At 29.7% G+C, this 22,525-nt stretch overlaps 1 protein-coding gene across 1 annotated transcript; it reads right to left on the bottom strand.

Annotated features, from left to right (window-relative positions):
* Positions 1–6,639: 6,639 nt before the first annotated feature.
* beta4GalT7 (beta-1,4-galactosyltransferase 7) lies at positions 6,640–22,113 on the bottom strand. The gene is made up of 7 exons (XM_067276917.1): positions 21,976–22,113; positions 12,686–12,832; positions 9,505–9,674; positions 9,035–9,260; positions 8,874–8,957; positions 6,967–7,074; positions 6,640–6,895 (listed from the first exon to the last, which is right to left on the bottom strand). The coding sequence occupies exons 2-7, from the start codon at positions 12,818–12,820 to the stop codon at positions 6,722–6,724; spliced, it is 897 nt and encodes a 298-aa protein (XP_067133018.1). The 5' UTR covers positions 12,821–12,832; positions 21,976–22,113; the 3' UTR covers positions 6,640–6,721.
* Positions 22,114–22,525: the final 412 nt, after the last annotated feature.

The raw sequence follows: 22,525 nt of genomic DNA, 5'->3' as shown, positions 1-22,525 counted from the left end.
ATATGTTCCGCTCATCTACAAAAAAAAAAAAAAAAAAAAAAAAAGAGGAACATTGGCAAGCAACCCCATTAATTTTTCACGGGCAGTCTGTGGAGAATCCCGGTTTTCCCATCATCCCCTATTATGGGCCTGGTCGAACTCGCATTGAGCATGGAAAAGAGCCATTCTTTAGTGCCTACAAGATGGAGTCAAAAATGTAAAAGATGCCTTACCAGAAATTTTATGCATTTATATGTACTGTACAAATTACTGGGTAATGAAAGTACAGTGGGTAATCAGTTAACGAACAAATCGGATAATGAACACTTTCGCGGAAGATTTTTATATTCGGACAACGAACACATGTTCGGATAACGAACACCTCACAGAACAAACATAAGAAGCGACGTAAAATAATGACTACCGATTGATCTTCCCTCGTCTTCGGACAAAAATTCGAAACTTTTCGGAGCGTGGGAGACGTCGACATCGACGTCTCCCGCGTATCGACATCGACCCGGTATATACTGATCAGATAATATTTCTCCAAACTTTGAAACTGTCCCTTGTAATTCCAGCCTTTTATTTTTCTGACAGAAACAATTTTTTTATAGTATTCGCGAGACTGTCGAATGGGCACTCGTTAAATTTTGCGTCGGTTTTTATTTTCGAAAGGTGAGAGAAAGGTTATAATAGCAAAGGTAGAGAGTGGGCAGAAGATGCTTGATGTTCCTGGGCAGTATGGCTCGAACAGGTCTACAGTAGGCTGCAGTTCAATCTTATTTAAGAAAGATACAGTATAATCAAGAAGACTCAATCAGCTAAACGAGTAACAAAAATCACATCTAAGAAATAAAGAACATTGAAGAGCTCATAACGGACCTGAAACAGATCTGACGATGGAAGAATGCCAAGAACTCTTGAATGAAGAACACCAAAAACTCGGCGAGATATGTTTTCTTCTGAAAAAAAGGATTAATGCCGATATCTTCTCTTAAACATCTTTTGAAGTGGGAGGATGTCAGAACGACGGTCTTAGAATGGCATCCAAACCAGATTGAGGTTAATAGGCTTGGGGATCTCTACAATTACAATGTTATTAATTACTTCTGAAAATCCTGAAGAAAAAAGCAATTGACATTAGACAGATCTTTAACCCCTACAAACGGAAAAAACATGATTAATAAAAATGCAATACTGTGTATACATGTATTTTTAAATTTTACATATAAATAAACGTAGTAAGAAAGTATATATTTTTTTATTTCTTGAGGTCTTCGGAACGAATTAATCAAATTCTCATAAAAACCTATGGTAAATCGATAATCGGTTAACGAACAATTCGGATAGCGAACAAAGTCTTGGAACGGATTATGTTCATTAACCGATCACCAACTTTATTAGTCAAAATCAAGAAAAAGAATGTTTTACAGGTAAATTATAAAATTTATTTTAAAATTGATTGATTTATTCATGAAAACTTTGAAAATAGATTTAAAATGAATATTGGAACTGCGGTTTAAGAAAGAATTTCGTTCCTAAACATAACATTTTTTGAAATGTGATCATGACAAGAAATTTCAAGACGAATTGGTTACTACTCAAAACGTTGTGTTAAATAGGATATAATCTGTAATTATGGGCGTTTGTAAAACATTTTCTAAGAGGAAAAGCTTTGAGATAAATAATTATATCAATCAATTTTAATTATTTAATTTTTTTTTTCCACAAGTAGATTGTAGAACACTATTGCATCAATACAAAAAGACAGACAAAGCATCCCATGGTTGAGGGTGTAAGGTTACATATCTTAATCACTTTTACGATTATTTTTGGAATTTTTTTTTACTCAATTCAGGAAGGGCAAGTGCTCTGTCTCCTCTGCGGACGCGCAGGTTTGCAACAATTATCATCTTCCCCCCTTTCTATAGTTATCCTTCATTTGTGAATAGATGAATGCATAGTTCAATCTTATCAATTTAGAGAATTCAAGAAAAATTCGAATTTGAATTAGGATTGCGCGATTCTTTGTGGGTAATACAAGTTGAGACCATTTATTTATTCCTAATTCGTATCGAACGGCGAGTCAGTTCTATCTGTAAATATCGTGACTTGTCCTTTAGCTTTTAATGAAGTAGAGCGACGCCCTAACAAACCAATTCTGCTCTTCCTGCAGATGTTCATCAGGAAAGAACTAAGAAATCTTGAGCACTTTTCACACTTGGTTCCGTGTCATTACTATTTTAACACGTCTTTTTTTTAAAAAAATTAGCACAAATTTCTAGATTCATATTAGGATTTAAAAATACTATATTTATACATATATTCAAATTAAGTGTATAAAATATAATTATAGTGCTGGCGATAATTAGATTTTCTTATGAAAATAAGCTGGATAGTAGACATTTTTAACACTGTCCTGTGGGAACTAAGAATATTTTTCATACCTCTCATGGATTCAGCCATGTACACAATAGAGGGGTTTCAAGGTCGCATGTCACGTGATAAAACACACGTTTGCTCCGCCCATTCGCCATTTTTGTGGTAGTTTTCGCTCGCTTAGCTTGCACGTGGTCTGTTATTCGACGTCTTTTTTTAGTTTAAACGTGCAAAAATACTGCAGTTCTGTTATCATGGATTAAGTTAAAAAAGATTCTTTTCTTGTGGGCTATTCTAGCGGTCTAACAGGACGAGATGCAGCTCTGTACGAAGAGAAAATTTCGTTATGTCAAGGCGATCCATACGAAGCCAGTTTATCAGACTTCGTCGTAGATCAAGAGTTGTGGCCGAAAGTAGAATTTGGTGACATTATAAACTATTTGCTTTTGACAACAAATTTCTACACCCTGTCACAAATGAAAGCTTATAAATCTTTAGAGGCCCATAACTATTTAACAAGTGGCTGGGTTTCTCCTGATATAAAAGTAAAAGTAACCTTTATTTTCTAGTTGAAACTAGCATATAATAAGCCTCCTTGCTTTTAGTTTTAACGTGTAATGTTTATAAGTTTGCACTAGCTAAATCATGAAATTACATTAGTTATTCGTTTATAAATGCACTACACCTAACTAAATTAATATAAGCAAATCAGTAAACTCTTTTAGGTTTTAAAATATAACTTAGTGTTTATTAACGTAAATATTGAAATGAAATGTTTCTGACAAACTCTTGTATTGATATTCACTTTATTCGTAACGAAATTTTTCCGGTTAATTCTCGAGAGCCATGCAGTTTGCCTTCGTCGTGAAAGCTCCTCAGTTTGGGATCCTTGATGACAAATAATGCCGGGAATTTTAAAAAATGATGTTCCTTTGTTCTTGAGTGAACTAGCATTACACCCAATTACACAACAACTCACCATAGTGATATTCGCGACGAAAAAAACAACACAAGAACTCCAGTTAAAGCGCACGCGAACACACACAAAACGTAAACAAGTCACAGTCACAAAGATGGCGCTGGACAATTGCGCATGCTCATGACGTCACTCGTGATGTCGACATGAAACCTCTATAGTAGCAGCTGAGTGGTGAAGGACAAGGCCCGATATATCCAGAAAAATTCCTGTAGTTGTTCGCCAGATTCGACTCCGAATCTGCCAGTGATAGGGATGGGTCTATGCAACTACAGCCTATGTTAGCGGCTGTTGCTGTGGACAATCTAAATTTGGATATTGTCCGAATTTCCATTATTTGTACGATAATACGATTTTCCATCCCTCTGTTGTCGATTCTATTGCAGGTTAGACCAGTCTGCAACGGGTATAGTTGTGAACGACTGTATAAGGTATTTGTACCTCGCGCTGATTAATCAATTTATACAATTCGCTATCAATAGATATGTAAAATATATCTACTCTTGGAATTCTGACGTCACTCCAACAGCAACTTTATTTGGACAGTATTTTCTAGTTGTTCTTCGAAATTACGCAATTTTCCCTAATAGGAGATAAATCTTTAAATGGCATTTACGTCATATAAAGATATGACGTTTCTACTTGAAAATAAATCTTTTGTTTTTACAGTATTTTTCCGTAAGTGGAACTAGGATTTGTCCATATGTAACAATGTAGGTTTCTTTTATTGTTTACGTCAACGCAGCATGTTATCGATCTGCCGAGAATGTCTCCGAAAGGACTTAATATAAGGGAAACTGTCCCTATTTAGATATTACTAACGAAGAAAGACTGGAAAACTACGTATGGCCAATTCGTTGGAGACGTGAACCCACGACCAACTGATGTTCAGTAGTTTTATCTACTTGGCCACTAGTGGGTGTAATGTCAATATTTTGAATTTATTAAACTATGTTTTAAAATTAAGTTAAAAAAGGCAGTTTTTTTTTCTTAAAGATGAAAACTGATAACACATTAATAAAGACATCAAAATGATTACCAATACAAACTGAAGATACCCTATGTAAATTAACTTCTGCAAAATCTGAAATGCACTTCAATAAATGTGTGGAGATTATCTATGAACATGGATAAACAAAATATCTATATGTGAGAGGTAGAGATGGTAGTATAAAAATGAATAATGCAAAACTTACAGTATTTGACCATTAGAAATATTTTTCTTTAATTCCACTCCTAAATAAGACATAACAGAGACTGGAAAGGAATAAAAAGGTATTAAGCTAAATGGAATCTGGTAGAATGTCAAAATGTTGAAATGAAAATTGAATATACTGTATTATATAAAACTATATACAAAATTTAAAAAAAAAAATGAACATGAAGATATTAATTACTGATGAAAAAAAAAAAAAAGGCAGTAGTATGGTGTGATCATATGAAATGAATTACAGGATGCAAATCACCAAGAATAGCTAAATAGGAACCATAAAAAAAGGAAAATTGAGAAAGACCTAGGAAAAAAGGACAAGAAAAATGATGGACACATACCAAAAGATAAGTAAAGTATGTATGAATAGAACAGAGTGGAAAGATAATGTTTGAAGATATATGTGTAAAAAGAAAACATTAAACTCCAGAGACTATAGCATTTCCCAGGTTAGAAATGGAACTGATGTGATGGATCTTATGTGTACCACTTTGCTGTCTTAATTAAGCAATGAAAATTCTTCAAAACAATGTTTGAACTTAAAAAATAAACTTTGAATTTTCAAATATAAAAAAAAAATTACATGACATTGTGATGCCTAATGTTTTTTTTTTAATCATCTCAAAATTTCATGCAAAAATGTTTGAAATGTCAAATTTCAAATAGATTTTTATATATATATATATTATATATATGTTTGAATTGTTACACATATATTGTATTAAAAAATTGTTTTACTTTGTAATGAACATAGGACTATTTTTGTTTGCATATGTACACTAATGGACCTTCAGCTCCATTCTTACTCTGTTCAAGACTGATATACATACCCACACTTCCAGTGTGTATACATTTATTTGTACAAAAAGGTGAAAGTTGTATTTACATATACCAGAAAAATTTATAATACTGAACAATATTATATATATATATATATATATTTTTTTTGGTTTATTTGGATACTCCTTCATTTTGCCTGTTTTTATTTTTTTTGTATATGTTACCGGCAGAACCCGATTTTACACCAAACTAGTTTGGCGTAAGCGTGCCAGGCCAAACTAGTTTAGAATTATTATTCAAGTTTATTAACGGTTAAATATATTAATGGTTAATTTAAGTTCACCATAAAACACAAATAAGTTCATTTTTAATTTTAGTTTGATTTTAAAAGTTATTTTTATTATTTCGTTTGAATTTTTGAAAATATTTTCGAAAGTTAATTACCTTTAAAAGTGCATGGCTTAATAAAAAAATACAAATTGATAAGTATTGATTAGCTTATTTTTATTTTATAGTTTTGTACAAGTGTTGTGTCACTTCTAATCAATACCGTTTTTGGTTAATTTTACCCTAGGTGTCGAAGATGGCGGCTCGTCTCTGATTCCACCGATCAGAAGACAGGGAACAGTGGGGATGCACGTTCTAACCTAACCTATTCTAATAATTTGGTTGCTAATAATTATGGTAATTTATTAGAATAGGTTAGGTTAGGTTAGAACGTGCGTCCCCACTGTTCCGTCTTCTAATAGCTGAAATCAGACGAGCCGCCACCTTCGATATCTAGGGTAACATCAATCCCGTTTTTTATAATTAAGTAGACTATAAATAAATATTGTTCATCTAATTGATTGCCTTTTAATTTTATTTTAACTATTAATATATTTAACCATTAATATACTTGAATAATAATTCTAAACTAGTTTGGCCTAGGCAAAACTAGTTTAGCGTAAAATCGGGTATTGCCGGTAACATATATAATTCATTCTGTCTTATGGGCACAAAGGCGCCTTTTTAACAAGCCCATTATGAATTTGGCCAGGCTCAGAATGGGGCTCAACATATTCAGATAAATCATTCCCCAAAAAATTCCTGAGATTTTCAATCCATCAATATTCAATTCCAGTTGCTACAGTGTGGTAGGCTGCCATCTTAATCATTTGGCATCTGGACATCCATTCCATCTGATTAGTAAAAATTCATGGGAGGATATTGATAAATATCATCATTTTAATGAATTAAATTTTAATAGTTGGAATGATAATGTAGTTAGTTCAGAAATTCAAACTATCATATTTAAAAGATCAAAATCACTAAATAAATATTATAAACAACTTTTAATAATTCTTTGGATAAACAAGAGCACCGTCATTTTCTTAGAACTATTTTTCATCATGTAATTATAATTTTTTTGGTATATATTTATGCTCGCACCAAGGCGTCAAAGTATAGTTACAGACAAGTTTGACATTGTATACAAAAACAGGGGCAGTGCCTATCACTAATTCATGTCTGTTGACCACTGTATATTTTACTGTGGTCAGTCCAGTTAATCGGTCTCGACGTCTTGTAGCCTAAAAAATAAATAAAAGTTAAAGAAACATATCAGAAGGAATCTAATAAAACTGAAAATATTTTAGCAAACCTCTTTCTGATTAAAAAGTCGTGCTGTATCTCTTCTTCGACTTTTGTGATCATGGATATGAAGAAACGTATTCTTAGGACCTGTTACTATTCCCTTTGGACGAGTTACCTAAACAAAATCATTAATTACACAATATCTCAAATAGTAGCTGTTTTTCAAATAAAAAATTTTTATATCAACTTACAAATTATTTACTATTGGCAATCAGATTTTTCTTCAGTATTTTTTAATACCTGAATAATGCCTTGATATGATAATGAACTGTCCTAGGAAGATACCTGCAATGAAATAATGCAAAACTTCACCACTTTTAGAAATGAAAAGCAACTCTAAAATTATATCAATTAATGTTAAAGGATTTTTAAGCTGGATGAATGAGAGCCAAAATTTTTTATTTTTCTGTTTATTATTATTATTATTATTTTTACTTTATAAATAAAAATACAGTGTAATTTTCATAATTCTATAGTTTTTAAATTAAAACATTAAGATTTATGGAAATAAACCAACAAAAATGTAGAATTCCATTTATATAATGCACTTTAACAATCATACAAAATTTCTTAGTGTTATTTAAATTATAAAGCTTTGATTTAGTGAGAAATAATCTGAATACATTTTAATGTATCTTCTACAGACAGTTCATAATAAATACTAGAGAAAGAAAAACAATTCAATTTATAAATCAATAAAAATTATTATATTTTATATAATTATAAATTGGTCTGAGATTTGTAAAATATAGTGAATAATGTTCTAAAGACAAAAGTAATAAACAAAGACATGATGAAACAATTAGATATTTTGTATATATTATTTTGTAATAGCTATAATTAAGTGTAAAATTTCTTAATAAAATAACTTCCCACTTCAAAAAATTTTTATCTTTTCTGTATAAATGACCATCATTCAGCTAAAAAGGAAAGATGTATGAAAATGTGCAAATTGATCTTCACTGGAAATATATATTCATTTCTCCCCTAGTTCAATGATTTGCAACCTGCAGTCTGGAGTTGCATGTGGCTGTTTGAGAATGTTTCTGTCTTCTGACATCTTTAATTTAAATTATCAATAATTTTGGTCCTAATTTTTAAGAATTTTGCTTCACAAACAATTTTTTTTTTTTAGACCAGTGCTTCTCAAAGTACTGGAATATCGTCACCTGAAGTTTGGTTGAATTATCCAAAAAGGCGTTAGGCTTGATAGGGGGGGTGATAGGTTCTGTTGCCTCCTATCCTTGTTCTGTGTACAAATAACAGGACGCATTACTATTAACAGTCACAATCAAGGGAGCAGTGATCCAAAAAAGTTTGAGATGCACTATTTCAGACTAATATTAAGCCAGTAAATCAAGAAAAACACATATTTTTAAAAGTAGAACAGAAATGTATAAATTCCTTAAAATCAAGAAATTATAATAATTTAGTTTATTGTTTGGATCTGTATCAAATTATTACTTCAGCAACTTCTAATGTGTTGCTGAAGTAAAAATTCAAAATAATTCTGTTTTAAGATACAGTAAATTATAAATAATTTTTCCAAATGAATTATGTAATTTATAATAAATGATTTTTTCAATAGAATGATGAGAAATTATTGTAATGCTAAAATATATTTTTAAATGAAAACTTCTGAAATATAATCTGTTTAATTCTAAATAGTGAAAGGCTGCAATAAATACTACACTAAAAAATATTTAAAAATTAGATATTTATGGTATTGTTAATGTTTTGTAATGGTTAGCTAATATACTGTACATAATCATATTTTATAAAATTAATTTTACTTTTAAAGAAGAATTTGCTTATATCAATCATTAATATCAATCAAGGCAATATTCAAAATAATTTGTTTCACATAAAACTTTAAATATATATATATATTAAAGTAAAACTTGTAATACTTACATTCAATTTAGCTTCTTTAATTCTAGCATAGAATTCATCATCTTCTAAACCCCAACCCCAGTATTTATTAGATAGTCCATTTAACTAAAAGTGAAATTATAGTAACATTATTCTTCCATAAATTTAATAATAATGTAAATAAAAAATAAGAATAATCATACAAGTTCAAAATGTTCCCTTGTCAAAAGAAGGATGCCTCCAACAAAAGTCGAATAATGATATCTAGGATGCAATTCAGGTGCAGCAATATGATAAGGACCACTTTCTGGATATGAATAGCTTAAATTGGGATTCAATGGCAAAAGGTCCACATCATGCATGACTAAATAATCACATTCAGAACGACTCAATAAATGACCAACATTGATCAATGATGCTCGGTTAAATCTATATAAAAAAGTTAGTATGTAATCAAATTTTAATTCTGAACAATTACTTTTAGAAAAGACATAATTAAAATTGAGTACAGTAAGGACATAGAGGTATAAGAATTAATTACTTTTAAAATTTGTAAATTAATATTTACAGAGATTAAATTAAATAATTATTAAACTACTAAATGTTTTTAGATACAGTTAATAACAAATTTTCTTATAATTAATATCTTAACCAAATCATATCTGAATCTTACCTTAAATTGTCTACTTGGTTTATAACATAAATTTTATGACGAATCTGTTGGTTATTTAAAAAACGATGAATATAAGGTGAAAATTGTAGCAATTCTTCAAATCGATTACGGAATGGCACAATTACAGCTAACTGATGTGGTCCCCAATTTGAGAGTCTATTCAATTGATACTTAAATAAATACAATCAAATTAATTATAAAGTATAAAATATTTTATTTATATTTAATTATATGTTTTAGCAATTAATGTAATTTAATTTAGGATTACAATTTAATATATTATTTGTAATGATACAGTGTAGTTCAGTACACTACAGTGGAATCGCATTATGTCAGATTGCAATAAGTTGAAATTATATAAAATCAAATATATTTATATTCTCCAGTAATCCACTACATGAATTTAAGTGTGAATTTAAATTTGTTAACACTAGAACGCCTAGCAGGGATCAACTGACTGCTTTTGATTTTCGAATTTGCTTATTTACAGTGTTTTTGGTAATTATTCTGAGATCTTTGATATTTTAGTTAGTTATTTTTGACTAGTAATCATTGTTTTCCAGGATAAAGTTTTTAAGATAACACTGATTTTACTTTTTGCTCCCAGCAGAGGTCAATTAACCGTCCTCTGTTTAACAAGGTGTTTTCATATACTTTTAATGATAAAAGTTCACTAATTTATCACTTAATACTGAAAAGAATATAGTAAGTATGATAACTGCAAAAGATGTTTGCTGTACCAGTTTTGAGGATGCACAGCTGCCAGCTCTAGACTTGCAGTTTTTATAGAAGTTTCCTGGCCCTTTAATGTAACATCTGTTTAAGTTGCATTGCATTTACTACTTTATATATAGTTGCATATGTATCTTTGCTCAAGCATGATCTTACTGCACATGAAATTATGAAAGCTGTGCAAGTGACATATATCATTTATTTTTGTTTCTTCATTTTCATTTATACAATTTTTTAATAAATGTCACTAGGGGAAGCAAATCCATTTCCAGTAATTATATATAATAAAATATATCTAAAGTAAAAGCTGTAAAAAGAGTAAAACTTGTCAGTGCTCTCTGAAAAATTATATCAAAAGGGAAAAATTGTAATCCATGTGAAAAACAGAAAATTGTAAGTAATTTTAACTAACAAAATATAATTGTAAAACAAATAGATAAAATATTTCAATTGTTAATTATAGTAAAAAATACAACAAGTGTATACTGTTAAAAATGATGAAAAAAATATTTTCTAAAATTATATTCTAATTAAGTTAAATTTAATTCATGTCTCTTAAAAATATAAGTAATGTTGTAAGATAAAATTTTAATTATGTAGACTTTATTAGATCAAATTGTAAAACTCCAACTGAAGAAGGGTAGAAAACCTGAAATGTACTGTACATCTTGGAGATTTAGTCTAATGAAAAATAATAAAACCAAGTAAAAGTTCCTCAAAAAATGTGATGTGATTAGTCTGATTAAATAGCCAAAAAAAGTAACTATAAAAGAATAAAATAAAAATCCTTATTTGTTACTGTATTTTACAGTATATAAGATTCATTGCCATTTTAGTGCAGGTCACATGATTTTTTTACTGTATTCTGGTTAAAAAAAGAGGTAAAATTAGAATGCACACTTATTTATCAAGCAAAATGACTGTTTTATTGTATATGATCAAAAAGTGTTAGCTATTAAACTATTCATGAATAAAATAAAGTTAATAAATAATATACAATTTGAATAGGAAGGAGAAGTTAATAATGGTTTAGATTATTTACATGTTTTCCTAGTCTGATTAGATAGTAAATTGTTATTCAACAAATACATTAAGGAATGAGCTACAGAAAAAGTCATACATTATAAATTTAATATACCACTATGTATAAAAAAAGAGCACATTTCAGATGTATAGTAGTAAAATTAAAAATTGGAGATAGACTAGAAAAAATCTCCAATTGTGTTATGAAAAGTTGTGCGCATATTTAAAAAACTTTTGTCACATCATACTTTGTCATTATGTATGTCACGTTTTTGTTCTGAATTTGAACACAGTCACATGGCACACAGAATGTTCCATGTTTTAAAAAATCCAGCAATGAGTCACTTAACTTTCCTCGCAACATTTGGTGATGCCATCTGTTATCATATTTTATGTAAAACTTTTTAAATTTTTAACTGTTATAAAATGGCTTGTTGCCATGAATGGCTTTTATAAAAATTATAAATACTAATAACAAGTAAAATTGTAATTAAGTCTGATCCTACTGAAGATACACGCAACCCTCTATCTCCCCACTCTGACCTTTAATCACCAAAATTTAATATCATTAATCCTCCCTGCTAAATTTCAGAAACTTTCAACAAAAAGAACGAGAGTTATTAAGCTTCAAGGAGGTTGAACAAAATTGTGCTCCCCCCACACACATCCATACATACAGAAAAATCTCCCAAATTGTTTTGCATTTCTCAATATTTCAAACTGTTCTGAGTCCAACAATGTAAAAATCTTGATGGTGTCATTTTTTGACCAATTTCTATACTTTTCCAGCTGTTATATATTAACAGCTGGAAAAGTAAAAACAGCTCAAATAACAATCAATTCAAGGAACAGTACATTAACCTGACGAAGATCTCTGACAGTGATCAAAAATGTTAGTTTGGTTGTTTTTTACATTAAATGTACCTGCTGAAATCAACACATAAGCTGTCTGAATATTTATATCCATTTCCAGCTTCTGAGGTGTTTTTTAATTTAATTTTTTATCTAATGAATATTTACATGTAATTTATAATTCAGAGGAGAATACTAAATCTTCTAGATTTATATAAATAAACCTACTAGAATCCATTTAGAACATTTGGTAATCAAAATATTTAAATTAAATTTTTCATAAAGTATCTTATAAATTAAATTTATTATTCATTAATTTATGAGACATATATTAAACAATCCACAATTATAAGTGAAACATAATTTACTTAACACTTTCTCATATTTTCTGAAAATCAATAAAAAAAATTAAATTTTAAATTTCATATTTTGACATATTAACAAATTAAAATAAACTAAATATTTTAATAATATAATTCAGTGTTAAATATCATAAACTGAAGTTATATATTAAGAAATTAAGTTTGTATATTATAAAATTGAAAATTAATATTTACTCAATAATTAAACTAACCAGATTATCATTTTGAAGTTTATCACATGAGCATGAAGAAAAAGTTGAAAATGCTATGAATACAGAGCAAATTACAGAAATGACCAAACATAATAATAAAAATCCAACTAAACGCCTCATCGGTCCAAGATTCATAATTTTAAATTCCTGAAAATAAAAAAAAAGTTTAGTGTAATATTATATTAATTACAATATACAATTAAATTTAATAAAATGATTGCTGATCAAAATTATTTTGTACTGTACATATTCATTAGTTTACTTCAACAAATAAACAAGTACTTATAAAAAAAACATGTAAATTACAAATAATATATTCCAGAAAATATTGCATTTTAAAAGTAAAAAATTTAAAAAATAATTGTATCAAGAAATTAATATTAAGAATAAAAACATACCTAAAAGAATACTTTTATTTGGAATTAAAAAGTTTTGTTATTTGTGAAAAACATTCTAAAAGGATTGACTTTATTTACAGTTTATAATAGTTCAAAATCAAACATACTGTCAAAACAAATTTGAATTTTTCCATCACTAGAGTCTTGTTTGGAGTTTCGTCATCTCATATTTTTAACTCTTCAAAACTTTAGAAAATCAGAGTTTGAAATTTAAAAAAACTTAAAATGATGGGCTAGTCAAATTTAAACAAAAATCAGTGTATATGATTCTGAACTGAAAATGAACACCATATATTCACTCTTTTCTATAAGTAATAGTAATAAAACTGAATTCAGAACACAAAAAATTAATTTGAATATCAAAATGATAAATGTTACAGAACAATGATAATGCATTTTTAATAACAATATAAAAATTCTTAAATTTTATTTTAAATGAAATTACTGTCATTTGAAAGTATGTGAAATTTATTAGCATCCTAATTATCCAAGGTAATGTGGACCATAGGTACCATACTTTGGATATCAGTTTTATTTGAGTAATAAACTACCCTCAAATAGTAACCGCATCTTGTCCTTAAAGTTTGAAATAATTACTATTTGAGAATTTCTGAAAACTTAAGAAAACAATGTAAAATTAATAAATAATGAAGCCCAATATAAATACATCTGTAAGCAAAGGTTTGCTTGGGGTCCTGGTGACAACTGCCAAGTACACCACATGGTAAGCAGGGGTTGCAGATTCAAGCCCCACCCCAGGCTATGTAAAATTAATAAATAATGAAGCCCAATATAAATACATCTGTAAGCAAAGGTTTTCTTGGGGTCCTGGTGACACAACTGCCAAGTACACCACATGGCAAGCAGAGGTTGCAGATTCAAGCCCCACCCCAGGCTAACTTTTCTTCCAGATGATTCTAAATTGTTTAATAAATTATTTAAATTAATACACAACCAACCATAATAATTGGGCAGAATACAAGCAACAAATATTAAATTTGGAAATTAATTGTTACTTGTAATCTGTCCAATTATTACGGTTGATGGTTGTGTACTAATTTATATTTATCGGATTAATGTGATGTTGTGTTATTGTTAAATTATTTAAATTATAATTATTAATTTAAATAAATTAATAATTATAATTTAAATAAAAGATGGCGCCTAACGTCTATCTCTAGTAGCAAATTATAGTATTAATTATTAAAATTAGCAGATTTATAGCTCGAGTAATTAAGGCAAGTGTTTGGCTATGTACTGTACAGTATACATATTGTAATTACATGCAGAAATGCCTGAGTAAATTGACTTATTATGGTTTGAAAAAGACCATGACTGATTATAATGGTAAGCTTTGATGAATTAAAATATTTCTTTATTATGTCAAAATTTTTATGTCTTTAGGTATTCTTACCTATTGTCTCTCTCAGGAATGTTATATGAAAATAAATTTCTGAAATAGAACAGATTAAAGAAATAAAAAGAACAAATTCAAAATATAAATTTAGTATTTTCTAGAATTTCTTTGTTCTTTATAAAATACTGTTAAAGATACTGTAAGTAGCTGAAAACAAGCATAATAGCATTTTGCAAATTTTCCATCATAATCATATAGTACTGGTCAAATATCCAATAACCTTGGGACCAGAAGAGATCTGGATTTTCTAGTTTCTAGACACATGCTAAATATACTTAATATATAAAAAGAAAACAATGGAAAGTAAAGAACAAAACTGTTTTTAACACCATATAACAGCAGTCAGACTGGAACCAGTGTTGCTTGACACACATTATGAAAATCAAAACAAAATGGCCATATGGCAAACCACAGCTGTACTATCAAATTCAAAACTAACCAGTTTTCTGGTAATCCTAGATTTCTGGAAGTCAAACTTGGTCCAAATATTGTATAAAATGCTATACAGTAGAGGTTCCTAGCTTAATTTTATCATGGAACCCTTTTCACTACAATAAAAAATGTTATAACTATCACCTTTTCAAATTACTGGAGCAATCAAATAAAAACACAACCTTTAAATAGCAGTAACAGAACCCATAAAAAAACATTGAACATAAACGTACTCAGCAAAAATATATACTCCAGTAACCACCACCTTATAAGTTGCCGAGGGAATTTTTAATTAAGAAAACTAACGTTTTCAATCTATTCCATAGATCATCTTCAGGTTTAAACTGACGAACAAAAATAATTTCATAGAATAGAACACAACATATTTAAATTCAAAAAAACCGACAACAGAGCAACTAATTAAAATAAGAATTAAAGCGTAAAAAATACACAAATGTAAACTAACAAACACATAACAATTCCAAAGTTATTAGTACACACGCTAACACCATTTAACAGATAATAAAATATTAAAGTTCTCCAAATACGAAACACATCGCAAATCATAAGCCATTTGAAAGTCTCTTAATTGCAAACTTCCAAGCTGACGGTAATCCCTCAGCGTCCCTGGCGTTAATGCATCTATTGTCGAGTCTACTCTTGTATATTTCTATTTTTTCCACCGTCTTTGCTAAAGTTGGGAAATATATTTGTCTGACAATTTCCGCCTCTTCCCATTCAATGACGGATCCTCTTTGGCCTGGGCCAGTACCGTTGCGTTCGAACTTTTCCTTACATCATATTTGTGTTCTTTGACCCTTACAACTAGGTTTCTCGTTGTGACCCCTATATACTCCTGTTTTAATCCTAATTGCTGGTTTTCATAAGGGATCCTATAAACCCCAGCTTTATTCTCTTTCTTAATCTCCCCTTATGTGTTTGTTAGTTTACATTTGTGTATTTTTTACACTTTAATTCTCATTTTAATTAGTTGCTCCGTTGTCGATTTTTTTGAATTTAAATATGTTGTGTTCTATTCTATGAAATTATTTTTGTTTGTCAGTTTAAACCTGAAGATGATCTATGGAATAGATCAAAAACGTTAGTTTTCTTAATTAAAAATTCTCTCGGCAACTTATAAGGTGGTGGTTACTGGAGCCCATAAAAAACGTTGGAACCCTGACCATAACAAACATTGAAACCCTGCAGATATTAACAAATTAATGCATACTAGGTAGCCACTTTACACCAAAACAGAAAATAAAACTACAATTAAAAATAAATTCAAAATTAATTAAATAAAATTGTTTTAATTTCAATTGATTTGATTTCAATCTTTTAAAAGACATTTAAAAGTCGTTTTGAAATTTTCAAATATATACACATACATACAGATTTAACAGAGTATTTGTATTTTTGTATTTATATGTTGGATCCTTTTTAAAGTTATAATTTTTGAATGATTTTCTAGCTTTAGTTTGTTTTACTGTTTGTATGGTTTCCATTACCTTATCAAATATTATATCATAATTTCAATTTGTTCCATTGCTGCTAAATCAGTTCCCACTGTTTATAAAGCTATAAATAACTTTAGCATATGTATAGTAGGGTGTCCCTTATTTTTCGAATATTTTTTCTGTAACGCATAGGGCCTAGTTTTGTTTATTTTACCCTTAAATACTCCCACAATAAATTTCAGCTCATTTTGATCACTAGAACCCGTGCTGACTTGCATCGAATCATTTCCATACATGTGGTGCTAGAGAAGCTTGTGGCACGTATTCGCTTTGTTTGCCATTCTAACACAATTTGTCGGGCTATTAACACGTATAGTTTTTTTCGAAGATGTCAGTGGAATTACGAAGCCCTAAAAAAACATGTTTTCTTAGTCGGAGAGATAAACCACCAAATCACGGGTGCAAAATTAGCATCAAATCGGCAAGTACTCACAGTTTTGTTTTTTAACATTTACAAAGTTAAACTAACTGTGAGTGAAAGCATAAATCTTGTAATACACGAGTGTATCATATTTTGGGAAAAAGCTAGAATACCTAAAAAATCTATACCTAAGTGTTTCAAGAAATTGGTGGATATTTATCTGGTATGGAGACTCTCCATATGTGATAAAGATCCACCAATTTCTTGACACACTTAGGTATAGATTTTTTAGGTATTCTAGCTTTTTCCCAAAATATGATACACTCATGTATTACAAGATTTATGCTTTCACTCAGTTAGTTTAACTTTGTAAATGTTAAAAATCAAAACTGTGAGTACTTGCCGATTTGATGCTAATTTTGCACCCGTGATTTAGTGGTTTATCTCTCCGACTAAGAAAACATGTTTTTTTTAGGGCTTCGTAATTCCACTGACATCTTCGAAAAAAACTATACGTGTTAATAGCCCGACAAATTGTGTTAGAATGGCAAACAAAGCAAATACGTGCCACTTCTCTAGCACCACATGTATGGAAATGATTCGATGCAAGTCAGCACGGGTTCTAGTGATCAAAATGAGCTGAAATTTATTGTGGGAGTATTTAAGGGTAAAATAAACAAAACTAGGCCCTATGCGTTAGAAAAAAAAAATATTCGAAAAATAAGGGACATCCTAATGTATAGTCTCTAATCAAGTTCTTATATGAGAATCCAAGACTAGAACAATTACATCTCACATCCCAAATCTGCATTGGCTCATTTATACATCACTAGACTCAACGGATTTTATTGTGGAACCACAAATTTTTATTGTTGGAACCCTAGGGTTCTGCAGAACACAAGTTGGGAGCCCATGCTATACAGCATAGTGCACACTACCTAATCTGAATCTGTGTTAACATAAACATTGCTTAATCTAAATCATTTTATTTGGTATTTTTACTACTTTTTACTTAGTTAATAACACGTTTTATTTTTAAACTGTGTTTAATTATAAAAAAAATTAATGCAAGTAAAATATTCAGTACCACATAAAATAGAATTTTCTCAAAATATTCATTTGGTCATATTAAACTTGCTGTTTTTTAAAACAAGATTTCTAGTTTTTAGTGAAACAATAGATGATAACAGTGTAATAATTTAGTCACAATACAACACTTACAAACAAAAATTAAAACAAACTTTGCATACAAACGTATATATGTTACTTTCATTACGTGACAGCATCTTAAAAAAATTTGCAAGATTAATATGAACACATTTTAAGATTTAGCATATTTGGTACTGCACATCTAATTTAAAAAAACATTTTTAAAAGACATGTTTGTATATAGTCCTTTTTGACTTTCTTTTTTCATATATACAACTCTGCTTTTATACAATTGAACTCTTCAGTAATTTCAACAACCTTACACAATAATTAAAGTATAAAGGATAAACACCGGAACGAAATTAAAATAAAAACCAAAGTGCCTTTGACCGGTGTGTTTCTTCTCTCAGTAAATCGCAAATGTTTTCAAACTTCGTTGGGTTCTTCCTCAGGCATAATGGAATTCTGTATTCTAAAAATTTAAATATCCCATCAAAGTTCACCATTAGAAAATAATAAAAGTTAACTCACGCCAAAGTTGCATATACTTCTGATAAGTAGCACTGAGTTCAGCGTTAACGTAGATTCTTCCTTTTTATTGCAAGTACTTTCGACGAAAAATTATGATCGTCGTCTTCAGGCGAATGTGGAAAGAACAAATTTGAAAGAGGCACGTGCCGAACGTTCCAAACCGATAACGGAAGATTTTCGTTGGCGAATTTTTAAAAATAATGTATTCTTTTAGCGTTCGGTAACTTCGCCGGTTTGAAGGAGATTTTAAATCGGCACGATTGACAGTGCATGCGCTGAAAAGCACACGCGCTACGTGTGCGCTTGTCGGCGTGTTTGAGTGTTTATGCGCTTGTAAAGAGTGACCCAAATTTCGGGCAAGTCCAGGGTGGGGACATTGCATGCCTCTGCTGTTATTGTGAGGATCGCTTCCCAGATAAATATTATTTTTCTATTGTTGGAGCTTTTTAGGAGCGCTGTTTCTGACCAAAGCGGAGTGTAACCTTGTTGTAGAACTTTTCTGGTCAGCTCTGTTGTTTGCCTTCCTTTATTTATATCATCCTGGTGTTCTGCGATACGGCAGGCGATCATTCTTGCTGTTGCCCCTATATATTTCTCTATTTCTCCTGTTGTTGGATTTTCTAGTGGCACCGCGTAGACCCCCGATTTTTCTAATGCGCTGATTTTGTCTCGGTCGTTGCATATGCTTCTGCGTAGGCTGGGTAGAGGGGTCAAGGGGAGCACGAAGCCGTACCGCTGGAATATACGGCTAATGAGTATGAACTGTGCTCCTAGATATGGTAATGTTGACGATACTATTGCCATTTCTTTTTTGTTGTGTAGCGTGGTGAATGGGTGGATGGAGTCGTTCACTCTACGCAGTATATGTGTAAATTTGGCGCCTGTAAACCCAGCGTGTTGTACTGCCGTTCGTATGATTTCCAATTCATCGTTTAGGAAGAAAGGAAGAATCTACGTTAACGCTGAACTCAGTGCTACTTATCAGAAGTAAAGTTCACCATTGTTTTAGAAAAACAATAATTAGTTTGGATTGGCAAAAGTATACTATAATTAAATGTTTTTTAATTGTATAAACTTTATGTACAGATGGAAAAAAATTATTTTCATTAATACAGTCTCAAATTCAAAATTAAAGTTATGGAAAATAAGATTTGTTTCCCATTTCTTTAGAAACAAATTAGGTAGTAAAAGTAGAGTCCTACTATATCCAGAGAAATTTTTTCCCTAGATATATTTCACTAATATTTTTTTTAATGTTAATTTTGCTTAATTATTGACAACTGTTCTTGTTTACTGTCATAATTTTCTGGAAATAAACCAAATTTATTATGTAGGAGTTAAATCTACATGTTTTCATAAATAATTAAAAATGATTTAAAAAATTGTTTTCTTTTATTAGAAATTCCTTTAATATTGATAGTTAAAGCTGATGAAAAAAGAAGATTGAAATATATGAATACATTGTCTTGTAAATTTTTATGTCTGGTATAAAAAATTTTCAAAGGCAGGATTTAAGAATATAAAGATTTGAGAAAAGGAAGAGTAATTATAGACCTAACAGAATATGTATTAAATAAGGAAGTTAAATAAACTGAAGATGGATTTTGATCTAAACAATTAGACAAATACCCAATGAAGTTGACTGGCAATAAGTTTCGATAGTAATAGCTGTAAATAAGGATGTAAAATTTAAGAAAAAAGAAAAATTGCTAGAACTTTAGAACTTTACAGAAAAAAAAAAATTCAAACTTAGAGAAAAATATAACATAAACATAATATCAATTAAATTCAATTAGACAATGCATTGCTTATCAATTAAAAAACCCTTAATGATGTTACATAATTGTTGAGTGACACTTTACCAACAAAACATTAAAATTTTAGATTATTATATTCTTAAAGAATCAAGCTGCAAATAAAATTTACAGCTTGTTTTTAATTTTGTATCATTTAAATTGAATTATTTTGATGTTTTGAAAATGATCTAATTTGTTTAATTTATATGCTCAACAAATGGAATTGACAAAATGCAAGGAATTATTTTTTCAGCCTATTTTCATTTTATTTGGTTCTAAAAAAATCTAAAATAAACAAGCATATTGTAAAGGAAATAAGATAAAGGTATATTTTTGACTTAAACTTGTTTATTAATAAAAGCTTCCACATCTGCAATTTCCAAAACATTTAATATTTCATATATAGATCTGAAGTAAATTAGCAAAAATAATACACTGTATTAATACTAAGATATTAAATAATACTGTATTTTATGCCCTATATTTCTCATTACTTTCACTTTTATTTCCATTTTAGTAAGAATGATAGAAACAAAGATTGTCTTAAATTTGCAAGTAGATTTAGCTATTTAATTCAAACTAATTATTGTTAATAAGATCTATGGTCTGTTTACTAGATCAAAAACATCTTTCTACAATTAAATACAATTTGATACCTAAGATTTTGTCAGTACAGTTAACAAATATAGAATTCTAGCAAGCAGATTTAGCAAATTCAATTTTTCTGAAAACTAATTTAGACTTATTACATTAATTTATCTATATACATAAAAACCTAAAATTTAGATTTTTAAAAAAGAATCTTGACTTGAAAATCATTCTTATTTTATTGTTTCTCATTAAATGATCAACAATGTAAAACATATGGTGATCATTTAATCAAATTATTGTGAAAATTCCAGAAAAATCTCATAATGATTGAAATTTTCTTATACATTGGCTGCATTCAGCAAACTCAACAGTTCTGGAGCTGTCGAGTATTTTTCTGCCAAACGCTTTCTACAGTTGTGCCGTTTCGGAACATGCTTGATATTTTGACATCACATTTAGTAATGTCTTTCATTTATGCTACCCGAAACTGACCAACAGTGGCTGCCTTTTGTTCCAACGCATACATCTCTCACCGTTCAGCAGATGTAACTACATAACAGTTACTGATCAAAACAGCTTTGCTCAGTTACAACTGTTGACTCTGCCGAACGCAGCCATTGTCTTCACGTTACACACTGTGAAAATGAAACTCTTTAGTTTGTTATTAATTCTTCTTCTTCTCTTAATCCAAGAAGAGGAAGAATTATATTATTTGTTAATAATATATGTAAAATATTTAAAAATTGTATATAAATAAATTTTATTTTTGCTTATAATAATAATAAATGATTAGAATTATTTACATAGAATTTGTTGTTAAATCTGATAAATCACATCTGGAATTTAACAGAAATTTTAGTCCAAAATCTTAAATAAAATTATTTAAAGAATTTTAAATTTCATTAGAACATAACAAATGAGAGATTTTTAAAGTGCAATATTATATTCTCAAAGATATCCGATCGACTTTTTAATTCTCCCAATCACATTTTTTTCATCATAAAATCATTTTCAAACTGGACGCTCGCCAAGTATTAAATATCCAAACCATATAAACAACAATTTCAAATTCAAAAACTTATACAATATTAAACTTACCGAACGTTAAAGACGCTCTCGTAATTATTCATTTTGTTTTTGGGATAACCCTTCCGTTCTCATTTTTACAAAATCACTACATCTTCCCCACCAGACCACACGACTCCTAACAAATACAATATACAGCTCGGCAAGGCATACAGTAGATACTTATAGCGCTGCCATCTTTTAAAATCGCTTAAAAAAAAAAAAAAAAAAAAACAAATTTAATTGCGAGAATCTCAGATTATTCTAAAATACGGAAAATAAAATATTTTTTGTGTTTATAAATATTTTATTTAAATTATGTTTAATAGTAATAGTTTTTATGTAAGAGTAAATATATTTTTTAACTCTCCGCTCTGTGGGCACTAAGAGGGCTTCTTTTAGCAAGTCCATTATATGACGGCCGGATGGCCGAGCGGTCAAGGTGGCAGCCTACCGCTCTGGGGAACCCGGGATCGAATCCGAACGGGTCGAATAATCCCCAGGAATTTTTCGGGGGGTGGTCCGTTCGGATATGTCGGGCCCCGTCCCTCACCACCCGGTCGTCCCATTGTGGGCCTGGCCG

This window comes from Centruroides vittatus, unplaced genomic scaffold, assembly GCF_030686945.1.
Source record: "Centruroides vittatus isolate TY-2023 unplaced genomic scaffold, ASM3068694v2 contig_717, whole genome shotgun sequence".
Taxonomy (NCBI): Eukaryota; Metazoa; Arthropoda; class Arachnida; order Scorpiones; family Buthidae; genus Centruroides; species Centruroides vittatus.
Note: the sequence above shows the minus strand (reverse complement) of the source record. Positions and strands in the feature narration are given on the sequence as shown.

Coding starts and splice junctions, on each gene's coding strand:
- beta4GalT7 (XM_067276917.1), bottom strand. CDS start 12,820: ATGAATCTTGGACCGATGAGGCGTTTAGTTGGATTTTTATTATTATGT. Junction 9,675..12,685: donor AACTTCAAAATGATAATCTG/GTTAGTTTAATT, acceptor TATTTATTTAAG/TATCAATTGAATAGACTCTC. Junction 7,075..8,873: donor TTAAAGAAGCTAAATTGAAT/GTAAGTATTACA, acceptor GATTTTGTTTAG/GTAACTCGTCCAAAGGGAAT.